The sequence below is a fragment of the Bradysia coprophila genome, assembly GCF_014529535.1.
Source record: "Bradysia coprophila strain Holo2 chromosome IV unlocalized genomic scaffold, BU_Bcop_v1 contig_144, whole genome shotgun sequence".
NCBI classification, from domain to species: domain Eukaryota; kingdom Metazoa; phylum Arthropoda; class Insecta; order Diptera; family Sciaridae; genus Bradysia; species Bradysia coprophila.
Genome location: NW_023503373.1, coordinates 209,938 through 223,374, shown reverse-complemented (window position 1 = coordinate 223,374; position 13,437 = coordinate 209,938). Strand labels below are relative to the sequence as shown.

The window sequence follows — 13,437 nt, the reverse complement described above, 5'->3', positions numbered from 1 at the left end:
TTAACTTTCAACAATTAAAATTGAACCCCTTTTTTCATCACTAAAACATTTAATAAAAAAGAAGAAGAGAAATTAAGGCATATATTCAATCTATATTTATTATAACAAAATATTTAAAATGAAAATTGTATTTATTGGAAATCGAAAGGAAAGCAAATTTTTCTAACAGCTAAAATAAAATAGCGACAAATTAAACGTGGCAAAATAATGTAAAGTGAAATTTATGAAATTAAATGATTTTCCAAGAACATTAATGCTCAAAACAAACGAGGCATTGAAAACGTGTTTTGGTCCTAGTTTTCATTGACAGATGCAGCAATCGCGATTTTGAATAGAAAAAGTTCTAACTTCATTTGACAGTTTCGAAAATTTCGTCATGAAAAATAGGACCAAAACACGTTTTCAATGCCTCGTTTGTTTTCAGCATAAGAGGATTGCGTAAAGGTACTGGAGCCTACAAATCGACTTGTTAGTTAGAAGTTACAAGTCAACTTTTCAGAAATATTGTCCGTTGATATTTAAAATAGAAATTTGGACCTCTTATAGTTCCTCTTAAACCTGATCAGATGGGCAGTATATTGGATAGTGGACCTGATAACAATTTTTCAACCTTTCATATAGAAGATGACATATTGACTACATTTACTCTGTCGTTGTTCTCATATCAATAGGTTGCGCAAATGCATTACAGTCTAGAAATGGGGATGATAAATCAATGATCCTTTATTACATATGAATGCGATTATTATTGTCCTAGCACATATAAACAGACATTATTTGAAATTGACAGGGGAATATATCTTTCCCATCTGTATGTTTTCTTCTTTTCGCTTATGCAACAAAATATGAGCGGGAAATTCCGCCAAGACACTTGAAGCTTCGCCTCATACGTCAATAATCTACTAGTAATCTGGTAAAAGACATAGAACTTCTAATGTATAAGTCGGCTTATAACTTTGTTACATTTACACAATCTTTCTATTGTCATCAGAATAGGTATTCATATTTATGAGATTAAAAATTCAAAATGTTTTTTATCAACATATTTACTAGGATGTTTTTTTCTTACTTTCAAAAATAGTCGTAACTAAATTATTATCAGATTACCATAGATATGTAATTTACCATAGAAAATAAAAACTGAAAAGTAAATGAAATATAGAAAACGGTAAATATATATATTTTCTTACACATCATCGCTGTTTCTGAAAAATTTATTTGATTTTTTTAAGTTTATTTACATTTGACTCAAAACAAGTAGAAAGATCTAGCAGTTTTCTCTTATTTTTGGCGTATGCATGGATCTACTGATATATTAAATCAGTAAAAACTTCAGTATATAGGTCGGGAGGCAGTCGTAGCTAGTGTTTCAATATTTCAACAATAGTATGCAAAACATTAGGTGAGCTCAATTGAAATTTGTCATACACTACTGAGTTGTTGATTCGGCTCGTTATCGGCAGGTATATTATAAGAGATAGAAACAGGTGGCTTAGAGTTGCAAACAAAAAAAAATCAAGCGAAGTTAACAAATAATCGATTGAAAATCACCAGATCTTTCTGTTTGTTTCGAAGCAAATATCCCGAGGATATAAAAAATATTTAATTAAATTTCCATAGAACTTTGTTATTTATTCGAAAAATATAAATGTAATTTAATATCAGGTCTGTTAAATTGAAATATTATTCGTCCAACTTTTTAATTATATATTGCGTATACGTTCGTATTCATTTTTTTGGGTATAGTATACTAAAAAAAAGTTTAAATAATAATTAGTTTTAATTGTTAATTTACTTTCCAATTTAAAATTACATTTTTAATAAAAAGAAAACAATTTCTATGGCTAAACGATAAAATAATTTACATTTTATTATCAATCCACAATTGTTTATTAAACTACAATTTTATATCAATAAAATAATAAATTAATAACGTAGCTTCGAGTCATCATATGTAATAAAACAAAAGTAACATCATTAAAAAAGAAGATATTATATTTAAAAAGAAAATGAGAAAAGAAATTGCATTAATAAATTATTATACTAAAAATTAGTTATTACATTGAAGAAAATCCATTTAATTAAAAAAACAAATTATAAAAATTGAAACTTTTCAATAAAGTACTGCTCTTTCAACTAAATTATTTCCCCAGTTTTTTCTTTCAAATAATGAAATTTTTCATCGAATATGATACCACAGGAAAGACGAGGCAAATAAAGTCAGAAAATAAGGGAGGTGCGTTATGTCTTCACATAAACTTAACTTTTTAGTAACTGTTGCAACGATCAAATCTGTTACTTCTTTTGTTTAAGTGTCGCTAAATGGTCATGTACTTCCTTACTTTTACTATCCATTACAGTATAAATAAAGGCCAGAGCTCATCGTTTATTTTTGTTATTGTTGTCAGAGTTGAAAAATTCCAAATGATTTTGAAAAAGTTTCCTAAAATTCAGAAAAAGACTCCTTGCAAGTACAACCTCCGAATTCAAGTAAAAAGTAGTTGTAATTTAGAAGGATTCTCCGTATACTCTACAGAAATTAGGAACTATATACGAACTATATATGGAGAGTTAACTTAAAAATTTTCAAGTTTAACGTCAATTTCTCTGAGTCTTTGAGTTGTGGATTATTGTCAGTAACCGAGTAGTTGGCACAGGTCAATTAACTATTCGAATGCAGATATCCTTTTGTTAACTAGAACAGTTGTTGACATGAGAGAGTATGATTGTTAATCAGTTTCAGGCGAACCGTAGATGAAGAAAGATTTAAATAAAATTTGATTCGTTTACGTTGAGAAAAGTCGGATGTTTTATTAGGCTACGGCCTTGCCTGATCCTATATGGGGGCTCAACCGCTTTTGGACCTTTAAGGGATGTAAATTGTGAGAAAAATTAAAAGACATTTGAGAAAATCCATTTAAAGTTTGCAAAGTGAATTGTGTAAAGACGATTTTGAACAATAGAAAACCGAAAGTAAATGAAAAGAAGCACGTGGAGAAAAGAATCACAAAGAGTCCGGGTGAATGCTGAGTGGATTTATGCCGAACAAATCGCAAAGAGTCCGAGTGAATGCTGAGTGAATTTACGCCGAACAAATCGCAAAGAGTCCGGGTGAATGCTGAGTGGATTTACGCCGAACAAATCGCAAAGAGTCCGGGTGAATGCTGAGTGGATTTACGCCGAACAAATCGCAAAGAGTCCGGGTGAATGCTGAGTGGATTTACGCCGAACAAATCGCAAAGAGTCCGGGTGAATGTTGAGTGGATTTACGCCGAACAAATCGCAAAGAGTCCGGGTGAATGCTGAGTGAATTTACGCCGAACAAATCGAAATGAAGATAACAAACAACTGCTAAGAACTAAAGAATGAGATGGGACGAAAAGAAGCTGGAAAGAAAACGAACACGCAACGAGACGAAAAAGTAATTTTAAAGTTGGCATACGAACTTTGAAAGTTCCAGAAACATCGAATCGACAGCAACGTGGTGTATACAATTCGAAACAATAAGCAGGTTGGCGAGACAACAACAAAAAACAGATCGAACAGTGACTTGCAGTACAATTGTCGCTTATATGTTGAACTTCGATTTGGTTGGTAAATCGGAATCGTGCGGCAAGGCTGGTTGTATAATTTTCGGATCATACGATGCGACTACTTGGATAATTTTGAGTTTCGAATATACGAGGAATGTGGACGATTTTGATGTGAACATGAAACGTTGCAATGGCGATGAATATGGCAAAAGTGTTTGGATTTATCATTCGTTACATTTGTGAATTTACCATTCGTTATATTTGTAAAGAGGGCTGTGTGGTTGAACACATTTGAGGTCAAATGTTTTGTTAAGAGGGGGTTGTGTGGGAACCGAGTAGTTGGCACAGGTCAATTAACTATTCGAATGCAGATATCCTTTTGTTAACTAGAACAGTTGTTGACATGAGAGAGTATGATTGTTAATCAGTTTCAGGCGAACCGTAGATGAAGAAAGATTTAAATAAAATTTGATTCGTTTACGTTGAGAAAAGTCGGATGTTTTATTAGGCTACGGCCTTGCCTGATCCTATATGTAGTCTAGTACTTCTTTCAATTTATTAATCAAATTATGAGCTTCAGCAATATATTATTTTACTCACTAAGTTTCCAGGACATGAGCGTTAAAACCCATTTTAATAGTCCGTCGCTAAAGTGTAACGTTACAAATACCGAATGTATTTTCTTTGACATACTACCAAAGCACTGTCAAGCACCGAAGCTGACTTTGACATCACTCAATTAGATTTCGGCGAAGGGCCGAAAGGCAGAGGTGAGAGAATTTCGTAGAAAAGATTTTTATTGGAATTTTTGTTGGAACTTTTGATGGCTTTGATTGCGAGATGGAAATTTTTTTTAGTAGCTTTTCACTGAAATGTCCTTTCCCATCAGTAGATGGTAAAACGTTTTCATGCAAACTTTAAAATACCAGTTCAAGTCAAACGTTTGCTGCTGTCTTGTGAAGGGTGTTCTTAGAGCAACTGACGATGGCCAGACCACGCTGGCCTGGGACCGCTATTAACACCTGAGGTCGAAACAGCGATTTTTCTCTTGAATCACTTAACGTGAAATTTGGAGGGAAGAGCTGAAGTAGCTCTGTTTGTTTTTGTTGTTTACTCTCGTTTTTTGTTATTTGCTCTCATTTTTCTGTTGTAATCAGGCTGTTGTTTGTGTTTGTTTTTGTTGTTGGTGTTAATTTAGTTAGGGAACGAGGAGCAAGACAGTGCGTTGATACTACTAATAAATTAGATGTTTTTTTAATGGTGAAGGAGAAAGCTAAATATCGTTCTCTATGGTTACAAATACCTACCTTTGCGGTCTGTACTAGTAGTGCCTGCTGGAGTCTATGTTCAATGTTAGTGTGCGCGCGCAGCTTCCTTCAAATTTGCAACGAGCTACGAAGTTAATTATTTACATTTTATTTAAATTTAGAAAATTTCATTACAAAAATTTGGTAACTGAGAACTCAATGTTGAACTATAAAATGTTTCACCAAAGTTTCGTACAAAGGCTCAGATTGTTTAAAAATGGCGGACTCAATCTCGATATCGTCATTATTCCTGTTACGTGCGACGTAATCATAAAATCTGTTACTCCCTGGGTTCTTCGTCTCTATTTTATTAGTTTTTCTCATCCTTTTCGTAATGTGAAACGTGTCTTTTTTTGTAATCGATCAACTAATTTCAACGTTTGCATCATTTTCTATATTTTCCACATTAAGTTCTTCATGCCGTTTCCTCATCATTGGTGTCGCAGGCAATGCATTGACCAGATACGTATTACCAATTTTAATTTGTGACGGAGCCGATTGAGGACGTTCTAATTGCATATTTTCCTTCAACTAAAACATTCATCAAGATTAGTTTAGCCAGTGTTCTTCAAAATTGTGCAAAAACTTACAATTCGTCTTTCACGACTAGTCCTTGGTCGATCGATTGTTCTTTCGCTGAATCGACTCAATGAAACTGTGTCAAAGAATTTGATTCGATTTCGTATGATTTTTATATTGTCCAATATTAGTTGAATCATCCATTCCAAACCATCTAACAATTCGTTTCGTTGATTTGTACCAGACGAGCAAATGAGTGTCGGTGTTCTTGTTTTATTAGCTAATTTCTCAATGGAAAATACTCTCGAAATGTCTATAATGTCCACGAAATCATTGCTGTCCTGTTTGTTTGCTACAATTAGAATTGGCTTTCCGCTCATGTATTTGTTATGGTAGCTGAAATTGGGTCTCATTATGTCTTTTGTGGTATATTTAAAAAAACAACAACCTACAGTTGAGCCAATAATGAACGGGCGACTGTAAATGAATCAAAGTTGGATGAGTCAATTACGAATATGGCACCAAGAGCCTGACGACAAATAGAATGTTTATTAATTGCCTTATGCTCATGTAAATTGCTTTTAGCTTGATTATACTTCTCTATAATAATGAACCCATAACGATCGGATATCCGCTGATCCGCCTATTTCATTCAAGTTAACAGGTGTAGTGCTTACATTAAAACGGTAAGTTTGTGAACCGTTTGTCTGTGAAAAATCCAGTCTTTGTTTCTTACTCAGAAAATAGCCAATTTCAGTTTTACCCGATCCCTCCAAACCAAGTATCAAAATAGACACAGGACTGCAATACATAACATAAGACGAGACGTCGTTAAAGAAAACAACAACTTAATACAGTGGTACAGGTACATATACATTATCTTAAAGAATGCTTACCCGGTGAACGATTTAAAACTTTTGCATTTGCAACAAGAACCTCCACAATTTCCCATATTCTCACAATATTGTTTTAATGAATCTTTTGGATCTATTTTCATCACATGGTAATGTTTGTTTGGTTATTTTTACCGTTGCTATAGAAAGTCATAAAATTTACATTTCATTTTAACACCTGCGCAGTGCTCATGTCGTCGTTATAATTTTAGTGCAGTCAATGTTGGTCCTAGAAATTTCTTCCAAGTCATTTTCAGGTTACATCGTTAGAATATTAGTCGAGGTGGTTGTGGTATTTAAGAATCATACAAAAAACTCTTAAAGGGTAAATGTGACGCAAGTCCTTTATTATACTTACAAAATAACTGATATCGTTGAGGGTGACGAATTGTGCGTCGTACGCAAAATTCTTATCCACAAAAAATTGACCCAGGAAATTTGTGAAAGAAAATTTTACAAAAAGAAATTTGCGTCACAAGTGGCAGATGATTCGGTTTACTTCTCTTTTCCTAACAATGTGTTCCTCAACATCTGCCACTTATCATCTGTCATCCCAAAATTTAGGAACCAACCTTGGAACACCTCACTAATGTCGAATATAACCCAGATCCATAAAAAATCCGATGGAAGCGCTAGAGGAATCATCTGTCATCCTAAAATTTGGGAACCGACCAAACAATTTCCGAAAAGAAACACATCCAAAAACAACATACACCTTTCACCACATTACCATCCATATCATGCACCAAAATATACAAAACACACACACATACAAATTGGCTTTTATATGGCCTTCCATTCCATTCTTATTTTAGGGTCATTATTAGCTTATAATCAAAATTTCAGGAAAATCTATAGAAACGTTTAGGAGTTGCTGGAACCACTTTTCCATAGAAACTAACTAAGTAACTAACTAACGTAGGCGATTTCAGTTATCTGAAAAAACGAAATTTTGCTTATTTTCATACAAACATCAATGTTTCGAAGTTCAATATATCGGCCAATTTTGAAGCTGCAGTAACGTGTGATAGCTCGTTGAACTCATATGGATTCCTAGATTCCAGATATCTTTGTTTGGGGGTCGTTGAAGTTAAGGGGAGAAGTCAAAAAGTTGCTGTAAATATGCTCCACTGTCCACAATTTTTTTTAAACATTTTTTGGTAGTGGACTTGCGTCACGCCCGCTTAATAACGTGCGGGCATGATAATTTATTGGAAACTGCCAAAAGATCACTTGTCAGCTGTATTTATGCAGCACGTCTCAAAAAATACCACCGTAATACTAAAAAAGAGACAAATTACTCTGTCAATTCCTGGCCTTAGCGTGCGTGGAGAGTCCAGGACAGTGATTTAAAAAAGTTGATCTGTCCCGGATTTTGGAATTTTGGAGTATATCTTGACAGATGACTCGAAGTTCCACCTGTCCATGTTCCACATTATACAAATGGGTAAAATAAATGGGTATAGGTAAAACAACTCATCAAAATTAAAATGGTTGTTGTTGTAATGCTTGTAAATTGAATTCACATTAAACGTTATGTGCAATGGTGTGTTTTTCGTCTTTGAAGATAGACAACGATCATTTCATGTTGCTGTCGTTTTTTTTTTTTTTTTGGTAAGCTGACATCGTTGTAAATATAAGAAAATAACGGGGAACTCCAGAACGTTAAATAATAGACGTAGACTCTACAGTGTAGAGCGGTGTACAACAGCGGACACATTATGTTTTAGAGTCGAGTGTGATTCCCCTGAACAAAATATTCTTTTTCTTTACTTTTGAAAAATAAATGTGAACGAAGACGATAAGAAGTCGCGATCCCATAAATTCGCATATCAATTCAGTTTTCAAGCAGTACACATTCAGTAACTGTCTGGAAGCTCGTTCAGCAATTTTTTAGTGTATTGAGAGTGATTGTATATTTCAAAATGAAATCGTATGTTTTAATTGCGGTGATTGTTGTCGTCGGATGTTCCACTGTATCAGCCGAATGTCGTTGGAAAGCGACTGAAAGTATACCAATTGGAACTCAGTGCAATGTGCAATATGGACGTTTCGTGTTTCAAGAGGACGGAAATGCTGTGATCTACGATGGTAATAATAAACCACTATGGCATACAGGAACAGGCGGTATAGGACATAGTTTTGTTTTCCAAAATGACGGAAATTTGGTTTTGTACTCACGAGCTGGTGTTCCAGTGTGGAACAGTCATACTGCCAATAAAGGCGGTGAAAATTTGATATTTCAAGATGATCGCAATTTTGTTATTTACAATAAAGCTCTTAAGCACCTGTGGCATACAGGAACTGTTAATTAGATACAAAATAAAATTAGAATTTGTAAATAACGAAAACGAAGAATATTATTGAATTTCCATCAACAATCAGAGGAATAGACTTGCAACGTTCCTAACTTGTTAACCGAAATTTGGACATACGATGTAGAAGACGAGGTTCACCTCTTTGCGAAAATCTTGATCATAAGTTCTTCTTTAGAAGACGTAGCAATGGGTGAATGTATTAATCTTTTTCCTTTAGCTGATAAATTTGTTAGTTTGTTTTTACTAGTGGGAAGTTTATAGCCCCAGCCGAACAAAGTACATGAACTCTGAAGGTAATGCAAACTCACAGAGGATCACAAAAGTATCGGCTCTTAATTTTCTAGTGAAATTCGTATGTTGCCAATACATATAATGTGCAGTGTGGATTTGCATTACCTTCTCTATATGTTCAAATGGTCACCAACACTCACCAACAATTTCATACCAATAATCCTGAAACGTTTTTCACCACAAATGAAATGACGTCAGATACGTAATCTGAAGTATGTAATAGTAGGTTACGTTGGATTCTTCGGAAGTAATTCATTACATGAGGTAACAATTTTATGATGAAAACAAACTGTGCGTTTGAGCAGCAAGCTTTGGTAACGGTCTTTTCGACAAGTGTAGACTTCTGAGCCAAAGGCGAGGTATATAACTACACTTGTCGAAAAATATTTACCGAAGCAATTTGCTCAAAAACGTACGAGTGAGTTTGCTGTTATCACAAAATTGTTTCTGAATTATTGAAGTATGTATGTAGTAGCATCCAATGTATTCTGGTTTACTGATAACCACACGCGAGAGACGAATTTCACATAAAACATCACGAAAAATGAACCGAAAATATTCCACATGTAATCGATCATTTCCGTAGGGGGCATATTGCTATGTAATGTTCAACTTTCGCATGGGACAGGCAGTAAAATCGTATGAATTGTAATAGTATATTACTTCCGAGATTACAAGTTGTGTATTTGATAAGTGGGGTGTCAAATAACAACTTGGAACCTCGTAAGTACAATGCTTTACGTGATTAGGCAATGTAAATGAAAACGAAATATGCCGTACACTTAAATATAGATAACGAGAGGAAAAAGCACGTTCGATATGTTTGGCGTGAAAGTTTTGATACCCAGGTTGGACCGCACCTAACCTAAGTGAAAAAATATATATTTTTAGATTTGATTGAAGAACTTACCTGCGGCTGGGAATGCAAAGCCCACAAAAACAATCGTTATTCCTACAGTCAGAAGCAGTGAAATTTGAGCATGAACTTGCTTATACAGTTGAAGTTGCTACAAGCACGCGCGTGGTGGTGGTAAAACCGTATAAAGACTTGTGTGGATCAGCTGAAAGACAGCTGAAGCAAATTCATGCTGAAATTTCACTAAATTAATTTTTTTACTCTACCACGGGTTCATAGAGTGTTTCCTGCTTCCGTAGAACACACAATATTTTGCAACCAAATGGAAAAGGCAAATGTCTGATGGTGTAACTTTGTTTTGTTTTATTTTTCTTTTCTAACAAAAAATGGTATTTTATGTACAGATACAAAAAGAAAATTTTTTTTCCACTAAAACGAAAACAGATATGTGCAGCGATTCTTGGTTTTTCAATCGAACTATTCAAGCGATAGAAACGATTTTCTGTCAAATAAAACTTAAAAAGAAGGAAAAAAACTTAAAGAGATAACTTATCACAAAAGCAAAATAAACTGTAAAACTACTGCTGATGTCTATAGAATAAAGAAAAAATTATTTTCAATTTTTATTGATATCCTCTTCGAACTGTGCGTCATTTTTCGGATGAACAAATCTCAAACATTATAACTTTCGTCATCGAAGGCGATGCTAATCCAATTCATTCCATTCAATCTAATGCATTCGTTTATGTGTAATGTTATTATCTAACATGAAATGAAATCGCAGTCAATGATGGAAGTTACAATTCGTCACCTTCACTTTCTTTATAAACATTCACCGTCCCAACGAAAAATTTGATGAATATTTCTATGTTCACCTTGAAAAATGTCCATATCAATTTAATTGATATCAACGAGCGATTTTATTACATTTTGCACTTCTGTTCCTTGACATTATTTCCCCATTTGAAAATTTTTAACTCACAATAAGGAACAGACTATTCATGGGGTTATCCATTATCTATGACACTAAAACTGGCTGGACGATAACTGAATTAAAAATTAATTTTATGAAAATATTATTGGTATAGTGGGTTCAACTTGTGGAAACAGCAAGCACAAACGTACTTTGTTGTAATGTAGTCTACATTCTGGCGTTGAATTAAACCAATGCCATGAGAAAATGTCGGTAAATTGAATGTTTTTCTCGAGTTTAATTTTCCATTTTATCCTGTGAGATCAATAGCTATGTAGAATAGAGCGGGAATCCGTAGATGAATTCACAACATCATAACTTGAACATTTATAACTAGAGCATTAGTGACTCTCCAGTATCACTACTTCGTGAAGATTCACAGATGTCGTAAATTTATAAATCTAAAACTTTGTTCCAATCGAGCGCTCATAACGCTTGATAAAACATCGCAAGTAAAAATAATTCTCAAGATGTTGTAACTCAAGCCTTCGAGGAAAAAATACAAAAATATTTATGTAGAAAGAGTTGCTTCGGAAAGTGGTGCTATACGAAACGGTTGCGACGGTGTGCAAAAAGAAAACCTTTAACAGATCAACAGTTTCACTATCGGATCTATTACTTCAATTTGATCTAAGTATTTCCACAATACTGATTTCAAATCTTTAACTTCATTTCTTCGAACATAATTTTTGCGGTATATGAGACCGCATTAGTCAGAGCTTGTTGCTTATTCCTGAAGTTGTCAAAACTGTTCACTGATTCTAAAGCTTATGAGTGTTCACTATTGCATTCAAAACATATTTTCGAAGAGAAATTGTTTCCTGTTAGTACACAGAATTTCCTTTGCAGAAAATATCTGTCATAAATCTCCGGTTATAGTTTTTCTCAACGCACGAATGTAGACTTAGCAGCACAGTATACGCATTGCTCTAAATTATTTTATAAAAATATTTCTTTTTGAGTAAAAATCACTCCTATTTTAACGAAAAAATCCTTTTCAGTTTTATGTTTTTTTCACTTTTATATAATAAACAATTTAACGTTTTTATTCGTAGACTCGCCACAATTTTTCATATCTCAGTAATTAAACTACAAATTATGTTTTCACTTTTTATAAATTATTAAAATCAAACAATTCGATAAGCACACGGAAATTATAAAAAAGAAATCATTCAATTTGAAAAATTTACTCTTAAATTATTTAGTTATACCTTACGGATCTAGGATATCTCACTATTTTTTCCATTTTTCTTTTCTGCTTTTAAATAATTTTCAATTTTCTTTCTGTTCACATTTTTCTCTCTTTCAATTCCATTTCTCATAAATCATCGCACTTTAACATTGTTCTCATTTCTTAATTATCTTATCGATTAACTTTGTTTCTCTTTTTCTTTTATTCACAAACATACCACGTAATTAACAATTACAAATTAATTTCTGTAATTTTCTTCCAAATAAATTTACCAAAAAAAAAATTATTTTTAGTTTTGTGTTAAAAATGATTTAAAAAAAAAATTTGAAACAAAACAGAGGCATATCAAGAACAACAACAACATGATCATCTATTATAATAAAACAATTAAATTATTGTCGCGTTTCGTGCGTCGCCGTTCCATTACCGTTTCGTACGTCATTCGCATGCAACGGTTCGGGTGCATCATTTAATGGATTGTCCCACGGTTGTCTCACACCCGTACCGAAAATGTTGTAGAATGTTGCACAGAATATGTACACGCCGGCAGCAATGAAGAAAACAATTTGCCATTGGGCCATCGATGGCTGAAATATGAATATAAATCGTAAATGCAATTAGTTGGATGGCGGAAGGGTTTCATTTGAAAGTTTAATTGTTATTGCAGGAATTGAAACTAAAAACTGGCAACAGCAATCATCATAAGACTAATGAAATGTTCAAGGACATTGACCAATCAATGACTATTTTATGGTTCACGTGAAAATTTGCTTTACTGAACGAAATGTTTATTTTTAGCCAAATTTTTCAGTTCAAATAGTTAAACTACGTCGTAATTTCTAGAGTTTAAATTTGGATTTGAAAACTAGTTAAAACCCGACTTGGATCGACCATTTCAAACACTTAGAATGCTTTCAACAGTGGACAGTAAATTCTGTTCAATAAAATAGCTCAACCGCGACGCAAAGTACTCAAACCATGGAATGATTGCATTTAAAAAGAACTTGTGAGCAACAAGACCAGATTATAGATCAATCGATCATCTTGTTCATGAATCAAATTAATTTTTTCCTAAAAATGACCGAATCGACGACCCAGTCAAATATTACATCAACTGGACATAAAGACCAGAATCTCGACTTACATTTCCTTCAATCAAGTTTCCTGCAGCAATGGGAGCCAAAAGACCAGCTAAATTGGCCGTACAGTTTGTAAATGACATCAGAATACCAGCGAATCGTGGCGTTATATCCAAATGGTTGATTTTGAATCCGGAATAGATACCGCCATTGAGACCCATACCAATTGTTAGAATGAGTACAGTCAGGACACGATTGCAGCCGGTGTACGAAGCAATGATAAGGCAAACCGCTGGACCATATTGACCTAAAAATTAATGGAAATAAATTAGAAATGGGTTCGACGGAACATGACATTGCAAATACGATAATGCTGACAAAATATGCATCGCCTTCAATCACATTCTTGAGTTTTGTCTTATCTCTTCGAATAATTTTTATTTTTTTCAATTTTTTAATTACATTTTAATCTACGC

The 13,437-nt window shown here is 33.7% G+C and overlaps 3 protein-coding genes across 4 annotated transcripts in view; 1 reads left to right on the top strand and 2 right to left on the bottom strand.

The window, feature by feature from the left end:
* Positions 1 to 5,141: 5,141 nt before the first annotated feature.
* LOC119071119 (ADP-ribosylation factor-like protein 6) lies at positions 5,142 to 6,489 on the bottom strand. The gene is made up of 5 exons (XM_037175768.1): positions 6,256 to 6,489; positions 5,956 to 6,160; positions 5,812 to 5,888; positions 5,431 to 5,755; positions 5,142 to 5,371 (listed from the first exon to the last, which is right to left on the bottom strand). The coding sequence occupies exons 1-5, from the start codon at positions 6,354 to 6,356 to the stop codon at positions 5,204 to 5,206; spliced, it is 876 nt and encodes a 291-aa protein (XP_037031663.1). The 5' UTR covers positions 6,357 to 6,489; the 3' UTR covers positions 5,142 to 5,203.
* Positions 6,490 to 8,177: 1,688 nt separating this feature from the next.
* LOC119071403 (mannose-specific lectin-like) lies at positions 8,178 to 8,567 on the top strand. Its single transcript, XM_037176281.1, has one exon. The coding sequence runs from the start codon at positions 8,178 to 8,180 to the stop codon at positions 8,565 to 8,567; it is 390 nt and encodes a 129-aa protein (XP_037032176.1).
* A 1,492-nt stretch (positions 8,568 to 10,059) lies between these two features.
* The window catches only part of LOC119071112 (putative inorganic phosphate cotransporter), a 33,409-nt gene continuing 30,031 nt past the window's right edge, over positions 10,060 to 13,437 (bottom strand). Inside the window, exons 7-8 of one of the 2 annotated variants that reach the window (XM_037175758.1) lie at positions 13,027 to 13,268; positions 10,060 to 12,469 (exon numbers count right to left, since the gene is read on the bottom strand). In XM_037175758.1, the coding sequence (XP_037031653.1) occupies positions 12,275 to 12,469; positions 13,027 to 13,268 (437 nt within the window). In that variant the 3' untranslated portion in view covers positions 10,060 to 12,274. The remainder of the gene's footprint in view (positions 12,470 to 13,026; positions 13,269 to 13,437) is intronic. The other variant, XM_037175759.1, reaches the window with a different exon arrangement.